The 11,447-nt window shown below is 62.4% G+C and overlaps 1 protein-coding gene across 1 annotated transcript in view; it reads right to left on the bottom strand.

Moving 5' to 3' along the window:
* The window catches only part of NFIX (nuclear factor I X), a 96,218-nt gene extending 85,007 nt beyond the window's left edge, over positions 1-11,211 (bottom strand). Inside the window, 1 exon segment of the mRNA XM_082834916.1 lies at positions 10,880-11,211. Within this exon segment, the coding sequence (XP_082691042.1) occupies positions 10,880-10,906 (27 nt within the window). The 5' untranslated portion in view covers positions 10,907-11,211.
* Between the last annotated feature and the right edge of the window lie 236 nt (positions 11,212-11,447).

Genomic DNA, 11,447 nt, shown 5'->3' on the forward strand with positions numbered 1-11,447 from the left:
CAGGCTTCGTGGCCATGCACTCTCCCAGTGTGGAAAAACCTCACCAGCTGGAAAAACCCCAGGGCCTGTGGGCTGGGGGCAGCACACTCCAAACCCTCCCCTCCCCCCTGGGTGTGTCAGTATGTGTGTGTTGTGTGTGTTATCAGTGAGCGCTATGGTCCTTGCCTGTCATGTGTCTGGTGTCGCAAGCTACGGCATGATGTGTGTGTCCCTCTGCCGGTGCGGGCCTCTGTGTGTCTATGTGTCCATTCAGGGCCAGCCCCTGCCAGAGAGAGGGGAGAAGCGTCGAAGCACCCCCCCACCCCCACCCCACCCCCCCGAAAGTGTGTCTTTGATACTTGCAGCCTCGGCAGCGAAAAACAAGTTTCCACAGGGCCGCCTTGGGCTGAGGCCAGGCCGTCCTCAAATAACATTTGAAGTTACTTAGCAAACTTTGTTTAGTGCCGAGAGAGGCGGGCAGCGAGCTGGGGTTGGGGGGGGGGCAGTAAACCGGTTCCTCCGAAGTCCCTTGTCCCTCTGGGGGCACGAGTGCCCAACGTGGGGCTTGATTCCCCCACCCCTGGCTCTGGACGGGGGGAACAGAAAACTTGAAGTCCTGGGGACGGGGGTGACTTGGGGGAGGAAGGGTTGGAGCACCCTACAAATGAAGCCTTGCTTTTCCCAGTCCAGACCCCCGGCTTGCACAGAAATGCCCACCTGGTCTCCCAGTGGCCCAGAGGCTGACACGAAGCCCCGGGGCCGGTCAGAAATGGGAGAGTCTGCACTTCTCCGCCACCCCCTTCCTGCAGCCCAGCTCTGCCAACCTCGAGGCTGGTTGCACGAGCTGGCTCGAAGCATGTTTCCCCCTCCAGACACACACTCACACAAGCACCCAGAAAGCCCCCCTCATGCCCATATGCTCGGCCCCCCAAACTCTCTCTTCCAGGGTCCCAGCCCCAGGCAGCAGAGGCCAGAGAGCCAGCAATGGCGGGTTTGGAAGTGAGGTTGGCGCCTATGGGAGGGGGAGGGGGAGGAGATGCCAAAAATGGTGAGCCATTACAGGGAAGCAGGCGAGAGAGCGAGGAAGCGAGCAGGGAAGATGGAAGCCAGGCGGGCATCCTCGCCGAGCTCCAGGATGCAAAGGGGCAGCGGGAAAAGCAGCCCGGGCCCTTCCAAGGAGTAGGCATGGGGGACAAGTCCCAGGTGGCACGGGGCGGGCAGGGGGCCGGGAGGTGCCCAGCGTTCCCCCACCCCCACTCCAAGCTTCAAGATGGAGACTGGCAGCAGCAGCCGCTCGGCTCTGCCCAGGCATGGGGTGGGGGTGGGGGGCAGGCAGGGTGCCAAACCAAATGCCACCAGGCTGGGCACGATAGTTGCCAGCCAGCAGTGCCTACCCCACTAGCCCCAGCCCAGAGCCCTCACACCTGGAGTTCTGGGGGTGGAGGGAGATGGGGACCTAGTTGGGAATCGGGGGTCCGGCAGACAAAGCCAGGTCCCCTCAAGCCCTGGGCAGGTCCCCAAGACCCTACAAAGATGGCACGGCCTGGCACTGCCAGGGTGACAGGCTGGGGTAAAAATAAACTGGACCCGCCCCAAGGGAGCTAAATTGAGGGGCCCAGGTGGAAGTGCCACTCCGGGCCACCAGCTGCCCCAGCCCCACCCCCCAGCTCAGAGCGGCACAGTCGAGAGTGCCCGGTGCCCATTGACGCCCAGTTTCTGTAGAGAAGAGGCGCCGGCCATCTTGTCCCCAGGTCTTAGGCGGGCGGCCTACGGTGTATCCACAAGTACGGATAATGGATGACCTCAGACAGCAGCGACAACAGGCTGTGCGTTCCGGGCAGACGGTGGGGGCAAGCATGCTAAGTCACGCACCCCTGACCTCTGCACCGCCCCCTTGCAGAGGGCAAAGGGCCTGGGAGGCCGCACTTGAGCTGTGGCAGAGCAAGAGTTGAAAGTCAACACCCAACACCGAGCCACGAGGCCTCCCAGACCACCTCTGCTAAAACCACAGCTGCCCAGCACTTCCGAGGACCCTACTGTTGTTCTCTTTTCCCCATAACACCTATCGCTGTCTCAAGTGCTGGACCCTCCCTCGTTTATCGGGTTCACGGTCTACCCTCTCACCGGGGCTGGCACCCCCACTGATTTTACTCCTCGCCGAGCCCCCAGGGCCTAGAACAGGGCCTGGCACCCAGGAGGTGCTTAACAAATATTTGTGGAAGGAATGCACAGGTCCCTGGCTGCACCCCCAGCACGAGGGCTTCGGCTAGGTGCCCAGCAATGTGTGGGAGAGGGTGTTGGGCCCTGCCAGGAAGGTGAGGGCAAGCCTGGCCAGTGGGTGTGCAGAGGGGATGAGATAACCATCCACTCTCATTCTGAGTCCTGGACAGAAAAAGATCTGAAGGTCAGAGCAGTAAGGATGGTTCAAGGGCCAACAGCAGGGACATACTTCAAATGGGGGTATGGAGGCCTAGAGGCCCACTCCGAAATTTGGTACAGGCCAGAGAATAAGCTGCATTTTTGTCCCATCAGTAGGATTTAGGATGGTGGCAATCAGAGAAGAGGCTCAGGCTCCACCACTTTCTAGCCCTTGGCCTTGTCCCAGGGTGCTTCTTCTCTGAGTCTCAGTTTTTCATCTATAAAATCAAGCACTTACTTCACATCAAGCCCTGTTTTAAAGGACTCTGGATAAGCCAACTCCTTTCTGATCCTTACCACAACCCTGTGAGAGGAAACGGAGGCCCAGAGAAGTTGAGCGACTTGCCCAGGTCACACAGCTAGTGAGTAGCAGAGCCAGGATTCAAACCCAGGAAGTTGGCTCAGAGGCCCCATTCCCCTAATAATGTCCAAATGACCCAAATGCCAACAGTGCCAAAGTGGAGAAACCCTGCCCTAATATACTGTCAGACACACACATGGGCACAGCTAACCCTTGCCACACCCGCCTCACGTGGAAGGATTCAGGGAGACAAGCTAGGGAGGCACTTAGCACAGGTCGAGACACAGCAAACACACAGCACACTTTAGCCATCGCTGTGATTTTTAGGACAAACGCTCATTCACTTATTATCCCACAAAACGCTTTCTTCCTGTATGATTCCACCAGTCGTACTTCTCCAGAGTCAGAAATGAGGAGTCAACGGCCAGAGGATTAATGAGACAACCACACGGGGGACAAGAGTCTCAGAGGCCAGCCTCGCCTCCATCCTGGACGGTCTCCATGGCTGCCAGAAGCAAGACTGTGAGACGGGGGCCCCTAGCCGCTAGGCCCAGAGGGCCAGGGTCTCCTGGGCATGGGTGGGCATGTGGCCTCCCAGGAGTATCCCCCAGGCCTCTACAAACCAGCACAGGGACTCAGAGCTCCCAGTTCCCTCAGGAGAGGCTGGGGTGGTTGGATCTGCAGCTCAAAGACAGCCAGCAGGGCCAGCAAGTAGAGGGGAGGTACAAGGAGGGCAGGTCTCGCCTCTCAGGTGCCATTTCCAAGCAGGGCCAGGTGTGGCCCAGGTGTGAATGGGTGTGTGGGTGTGACCCTCGTCCCTGTGTGCTGGAGCAACATGGGATTGTGTACATGCCACACCATCTGCACCTGGGCTTGTGTGTGTGTGTGTGTGAGAGGTGGGGGGCCCTGCATTTGTGACAAAACCTGGGTCGTAGTAAGCAAGACACTGTGAGATACTGTGTCAGCTGGACTCTTGTCCGTGTGTGTGCGCGCGCGCGCAGTGGGCGTCAGGGGTTAGCTGGGCCCGTGTGTGTAACTGCTGACATTGGGGGCTGGATCATTATGGGCGGTTGGGGCCGTCCTGTGCACTGTGGGGTACTGGGCAGCTTCCCTGGTTTCCACCCACTAGGTGCCAGTGGCAAACCCCCTTCCAAGTGTGACAACCAAATGCTTCCAGACATCGCCAGGTGTGTGTGTATCACCATGTGTCTGACAATGTCACCGTGTGCCGTGTGCTTCTCACCACGTGTCTGTGGGGCCGTGAGCTCCTGTGTGTTGGGCGGTGGCTGTGCCTGTGTCTGTGCTGTGTGTCTCACGGTGTGTTACCGTATGACCATGTGTGCCCCAGGGTCTGCACCCACATGTGTGTCCCTGCGTGTGTAGCACGAGCCTCTGTGTTCAGTGTGGCGGGCATCCCTAGGTGTCTGGGTGCGAAGGCGAGCCTCTGTGTGGGAACGCCTGTGTCTGTGTGCTGTGCCAGGGTGTGCCGTGCCTGTGTGACAGCGTGATTCTTTGTGCCTGTGTGTGCCAATGAGAGTGTGCGACTTTGTGTGAGATGGACCCGGAATAAACCCCCGAGATGATTCTACTGAAGCCGATATTTGGACGGACCCTCCTGGATGATTCGGCCCCCACCCCCAGCTCCTGGCTGCCCCGGACTGAAAGCCGCTTCCTGGGGCCGAGGGGGTGGGGTGCGCCTCTGAGCTGCCCCTTACTCCAGCTAGGCTCCTGAAGATTCAGGTGGGCACAGACCCCCCCCCCGCCCTTGCCCGATCTGTGCCAGGAAGGCTGCCCCCGAGCTTTCAACCAAGGGGGCAGGGTCCTCGGCGGCGGTGGTGGCATTGCCCCCTACCCACTGCTGGACACCAACCCCAGCTTCCCTCAGGGTGGGGCCCAGTGGGGGGAGAGCTCCCCAGTGCAACCCCAGCTTCCGATTGGCTATGGAGCGCCGCAGTGCCCGCCACCCGCCTCCCCCTCCCCGCTGGCGCAGCCACATCGGTAGTGATGGCAAACGCAGCTTGGCGTTCTGGGCACAGCTGCGCCTCACAGAGGCCTGCCAGCCCCACCAGAAGCCAGACACCCCAGCTCCGTGCCCCCGACCCCTCCCCACCCGGCCGCCCGCCCAGCCGGGCAGCATGGTCACCCCGGCCACCACTCTCTCAGGCTGCCAGGCCCAGTCCACCCAGCCCCCTCGCCCACCAGGCCTGTGCCCCCTTGGCCAAGCCCGCTTGGGGGCCCAGGCCCCTGCACGCGGCCACTCCCGCCCTCAGAGGGGCTCCTCCAGAGGGGGGGGAGGCAGCAAGGAAGGGGGGCGGGGAAGGGGGGAGCTAGCCCTTCTTTTAGTGAACGCGCCCAGAGCTGGAGCCAAAAATCGAGGAGGAGAGATATTCAGACGGAGCCAAGATGCGTTTGGCAGGAGGAGAGAGAGAGAGGGAGCGAGGGAGCGGGAGGGGGGAGAGAGAGGGAGGAAGGAGAGGGGGGCGGGGGAGCAGGCAGGGGGCCTCAGTTTCCAAATCCGCGCTCTCAGGGCCTCGGAGGGACAGCGGGCGGCACGGAGGTGTGGGACCTGGGGCAGGCTTGGCCGCTGGGTACGGTAGGGGGCGGTGGGCTCTGGCCCACAGAGACAGCCGGACACCCCAGCTGGCCAGGCCAGGACGGACACAGGCAGAAGCCAAGATCAATGTGCGCCGGGCAGACAGAGGGAGGCCTGTGGGCGGCCCAAACACACACCCGCACCTCGCCACACAACGGGCTTCTGTCCATGCCGGGCCAGGGGCACGGGTGGGGCCCACAGCAGGGCCACCATGGCCGCCCCACCTCATGGGAAGCCTCGAAGAAGCCAGCCTGCTCCCAGACACTAGCTTGGCCGCCATGGTGGGCACTTCACAAGGTGCCAAGAGGCCAAGGGAGGCCAGGGAGAGGGGCCCATGTGGTGAAACACACATTGAGAGTCACAGGGACAAGCCCGGGACACACAATGCCATGGGGGCGATACCTATAGGCGCACGCATTGACACAGGTATGTCAACACAACAGGCCGCCACGCACGGTAAGGCACACGGATACAACGCTTGTCACAACGATCAGACACCCAGAGGATTCGCTGATTTGTTTAGTGACATACCACAGCGGCACCGTGACACAAAGACCGCATCAGGTATCCCGACACACACGGTGACACACACCACCAACCCCACTGTCACCCGAATACACAGAGACGGAGCTTGGAATGGCCCTCAGAGACACCAGGCAGCACCCAGATGACATACCGTCCGGAGACACAGGGACATTAGGAAAGGGACCCCCGCACACGCACAGCCACACTGCCGTCCTCGGGAAAATGGTGGCTCTAAGGCTCACCACGCCGACGGACACACACGCGAATCGGGGAGAAGCCGGGGAGCTGCTCAGGGATGTCTCCCCTGGCCCCTTCGCCTCCACATCCAGGGTTTTGGGGGTAGGAAAACGCAGACGCCCCCTCCTTTCTCTCACCTCAGCTGGGAGGGACAGGAGCCCCAACCTCAGCGCCGCGTTGGAAGGAAGCACGGTTGTCCGGGCCTCCTCATCCTCCGTCGGTTCAGCTGGAGGAAAATGTGAGACCCCACACTTGCACTTCAAGAGCAGAGGACAGGAACCAAGCAGACCAAAAAGGCCAGGCTCCCAGCGGGTTGGAAGTGGAAGCAGGTGGTCAGTGCGGGGGGGGATTTCACTGTCAGCCACAGCTGCATGCCCACCCCCTGCACATACCTGAAACGCCCACTTGACCCTGCCAAGTGCCCACATAGGGTCCCGCACATGCATCCTGTCCCCGTGGTGGTCCCAGGTGACAATGCCCTGATGCAGACATCCCTAAGGTCACCACTGGGACCCACCCAGGTCTCTAGGCTCTTCGCCCCACTCACATTTGGGCACTCATGTGCACAGACACTCCTGCACATTCTGGCACAAGGCCTCAGAGCCCAGCCCCAAAGCGGGCCTGGTCGAGGTCAGGAAAAGGGGCCAGGGCAGCCAGAGCCCCCAAGAATGGCATCTGGTCCCCACGGGGCAGCCCAGGCCTTGGCATTCTCCCTGCCCCCTCCCCTACCCCCATCATCACCTCTCCCTGCCTTGCGCCCCTGCCGTCCCCTCCTTGGCCTACAGGACCCCACCTAAAGGAAAACCGCTGGGCCATGAGCTGGCCTCTTTCCTCCCGAACTCTTCTCTTGCTTCCTCCTCCAGACAGTCCATCTGGATTTCTATAGTTGGGAGGTGCCTGACCCTGGCTTCCATCCCTCTGAAGCAGCCTACCCTCAGCTGGGAGGGCCCGGGGCTGGCCTAATGATGATAACCAAAATGACACGTCATTCCTTTTCTCGAGCACATGCCATGTGTGCCAGGCCTGACACTGAACCTAATCACAGCATGAGAGGTAGGTACTATTATTGACCATTTTGTTTTTTAATTTTTATTTATTTTTTTTATTGCCCATGTTACAGACCAAGAAAGTCCTGTGTTTCGGGTCACAGGATTTAATGCAGAGCTGGAGCTCAAACCCTGTGCTGTCTTAGTTGCAAAGTCTAACCCTCAACCTCTGCTCCCACAGCTCCACCTGGGAGCCCTTGAGGCCACACAAGACATTCTTGGCTGGGCCAGGACCCCTGGCTCCAGCCCCCAGAGAGAGGGGAGCCTCTTGCCCCCGTGTTAACTCAGCAGGGCCCTCGGCTCTGAGCTCAGTCTGTCCAAGCTCAACCTAACCCCAGGCATGGCCTACTCTGTCCCAGCTCGTGGCCACACACACCTCCCACCCCAGCAGTGGACGTGAAGCATGCAGGGCCAGAGCCAGAGAGAAAATGCGCCATAAAAAGGAGGCCCCTACTGGTGCCGGGACAGGGAGCAAGAGCTTCACAGGGACAGAGGGGAGAGAGACCCAGGGAGAGAGCTGGGGGGGGCATCAGGGAGGCCCCAGTCCATTCCTCTCCTGGCCAAGGAGTGTGTATGTGGCTGCGTGGAAACAAGGGTACGTGAACGTTCCGCTGCTCCCGTGGGGCCATGTGGCAGGTAATGTCGGCCAACATGCGTGTCCGTATACACACCCAGGTAAGCCAACAGCCTTGTGTCCTGTGTAAAGGTATGTGCCCTTGGGTCTGTGTAAGTGTGGGGGTGAACACACACTTGAGTCAGCCTGTATTTAAATGTGTCTGGACGGTATCGCCGTGTCTCCGTGCGTTTATGTCGGTATACATATCCCATCTCAAGGGGTTTGTGTGTGTGTGCCAGTGGGGAGAGAACACAGGTCCACCGTTTCCTGTGTCCGTAAGTTCGTCTGTCCATGGCCGAACTTGCTGTGTCTGGACATCAGCATAAACATGTCGTTCATGTCCTCATCTTGGCGGCAGCGGTGGTGTATGTGTGTGTCCACATCCTGTGTGCCGCTGTCTGTTAGGGGTGCGGGGCCATCCATCCACCCCTTTCCCCTCCACCGAGGACTCAGGCCCGTGGCTGCAGTGGGCTCAAGCAGCTCCAGTAAGCACCCCGCCCAGCCGCCCTGGATTTCGATGCTTTTTCCAGAAGGAGATTTCCCCCCACACCCGCCCTTCCCCCTCGCCCACAGTGCCTTTCCCCACCAGGGCCCCGCTGCTCCAAGCTCGTTCCTGCTCAATCATTTATTGACTTTAAAATCGAAGCCAATTCTGGTTTGAAAAAAAGAAGAGAGAGAGAAAGAGAGACACACCACACACACACACACACACACACACACACACACACACACACACACACACACACAGGCCAGAGAAGAGACAGAGTCCGAGACTCAGGGGGAGGGGGGGAGCAGAGATGGGGCCAGAACCAGAATCAGAGAGAGACAGGGAAAGACAGGGACAGTCAAAGATATAGGACAGAGAGACGGATGGAAAAGGGGCAGACAGAGATAGAGGAAAAGACAGAAACTGGCAGAGCAAACTATGGAAGCAGAAAGATTTATAAAAACAGACTAGCTTCCAGAAATGTGGCCGTCAGGAGGGGAAGGCTGGACCCTGCTGACCAGCCAACAGCAGCCTCCTGCCCAGAGCTGAGGGGCTCAATCTAGCGAGTCCGTGCCCTCTTCTCTCCCCCGACGCCCTGGCATACTCAGGCCTGTGACACAGAGCTGAGCCCTTGCTCCCTTCGAAGGTGTCAGAGAGCCAAGCGCCGGCCATCACCCTGAGTCTGGGGGCTGCCCCAGCCCCTCCCTAGTCTTGTCACCAGTGGATCAGCTGGTATTTTCTTTCCCAAGGTCTGTGACATGTGAAGAACCAAGTTCTCACCCAGGCTGAGGAGGAGGGTAGGCCAGGGAGCCGAGGTGGCGGCGGGTGGGCCAGGGGCCGCTCACGCATGAGGTTTTGGTCCCACTAGGCCCCGAATATCAGCCACATCGGCCAGCCAAATGCGGCACCGAAGGCAGCCACAGCTCAGACCCAACTAGGTGGGCAGGGTCGTCATGCGGGGGCCCAAGATGGGTGGCTGGCCAGTCAGAGGCACAGATATGGGGGTCCCCCACACTGCTGGCCAGAGTGCCTGCTCACACCTGCAGGCACACCGTGATACATACGTGCGCATGTGTACCTCACCAACACATACTCACATCCTATACAGGAAGACCCTCACCCTGGGCCATACCCGTGTCCATACACACAGGGCTGCCCACGGCTGATCCACAGGGCCACAAGCAGACCCCCGAGATTGACTCACACAGACACTTGCTTCTGTGGATACGAGAGTGTGGTGTGGGCATTCTGTTCGTTACGCGGGGGGCTGACACACACCCCTGACATACCCTCTAGCCCCTCGCCAATACCACACCCACAGAGCAGCCATATTCACAGGGACTCCCACTCCCAGCCTGGGCACACTTGGCACACAGCTGGCAAGGCTCAGACTGGCAGAGGGGACAATTAGGACCCAGGCCTTGCCTAGAGACTCCCCCCACAAACGCAGGCCCTGCTGGCAGGCAGGGCTAGGAAGCCCCCAGGTGTCGCCTCTGCGGAGTCTGGGATGCCAGCTATAGCGTGGCCCAGCAGACAGCGCTACCAGGGCTGCTGTGGGGCTCTGGGCAGCTTCTGCGCCCTCTCAGAGCCAGGAGCCACCACCGGAGAGGGTGGGGTGGCAAGGCAGGCATCCCCCGGGCCTTTGCCGCCTGCCGAGCGCGGTGCAGGGAACTTCGCTGGAGGCGGGACGCGCTTTCGCAGCGCGCCAAGGTCGGCATAGCGCCCGCGGCTGACCCGGCGGCGTGGCCCCAGCACCGTCGGCAGTGTCCGCGGCTCCCGCCAGCCCCTCCCGCCTCCGGGCAGCGGGATGGGATTCCCCAGACCCGCCTGGTCCACCGAGCGGCAGCCGGGGTGGCTGGGGCCGGAAAGTTTAAGCCAAGGAAAGTTTTTTTTTTTTTTTTTGGGGGGGGGTCGCCGCGGCTGCGGCGTCCAGGGTCGGCGAAGAGGCGCGGCCAGGGCTGGCAGCCCGCCCGCCCCTCCCTCCCCTCCCCTGCCCCACAGAAATTTGGGAGCCCCGCCATTTTCTTAGCCCCGCTCCCATGTGAGGCCTGAACAAAGACTTTGGGGAGACGCCCGGGCTGCTCGGCCCGCCCGGGGCACCCCGGCGGCACGCAGGGGCCACCACCACGCACGCCGGCCGCTGCCACCCTCGGGAACCGCTGCGCCCGCCCCAGGGAGCGCCGCCAGACACAGTCCCCGCACTGCGCCCTCGGGACCACCCCCTGCCACTCTGTCATCCCGCAAACACTGCCAGCGGCCACGCTGTCCGGGTGCACGCCACAGCCGCCCACAGGTCGGCGGGAGTCCCGCTGCCCACTGCACCCCAGTCGAGCGCGCGCGCGCACACACACACACACATACATACATACACACACACACACACACACACACACACAAAAACACGCACTCCCGCTCCGCGCTACAGGGGCAGCGCCACGCACGCAGCCGGCAGCCCCCGGAACCCCCAACAGGAGTCTGCCTCCTGGCCAGGGTCGCACGCGCACGGGGGCGCCCGCACGCGTGGCCGGACTCCCCACCGTACGGCTTGCACCCCTCGGCCGCCCGTGGACTCACTCCCCCCAGCCGCCGCGCGCCCCCTCCGCCCTCCCGCCCGCGCCGCCGGCCGGCCTCCTGCGCCCGCTCCCCTCCCGGGTCGCGCGGGGGCGGCGGCCGGTACCTGGGTGAGGCAGTACGGGGAGTACATAGCTGGGCGCCCGGGCGGGAGCGCGGCGGCCGGCCGCGGCGAGGGGAGGCCCGGCAGGCGGCGGCCGCGCTCGGGCTCCGGCTCTGGCTCGGTTCCTCCGGCCTCCGCCGCGCTGCGCCCGCCCGGCCCGCGGCCCCGCGCTCGGCCCGGCGCCGCTCCGCGCTCGCCGCTCGCAGGCTCGGCCCCGCCGGCTCCGGGGCCGCCGCCGCCGCCGCGCTCGCCGCTGCCTCTCGCGTCCGCCGCCGCAGCCGCCGCCGCGCGTCTACTCCATGCCGCCGCCGCTCGGCCGGTCACCCTCGCCCGCCGCCGCCGCCGCCGCCGCCGCCGCCGCCGCCGCCGCGCTGTGAAAGTGAAAGTTTAGACAAAGTTTGGAAGCGGCGCACTCCGGGGAGAGGGAGCGGGCGGGCGGCGCGGGCGGGAGGAGGGGCGCGGGGAGGGGCGGGCAGGGCGGGGGAGCGACGGCCGGCGCGCACACACACACACACATACACACACATATGCACGCACACATGCACACACACACACACTCAGACACGCGCGC

The sequence above is a fragment of the Leucopleurus acutus genome (assembly GCF_964270905.1).
Source record: "Leucopleurus acutus genome assembly, chromosome: 3".
NCBI lineage: Eukaryota > Metazoa > Chordata > Mammalia > Artiodactyla > Delphinidae > Leucopleurus > Leucopleurus acutus.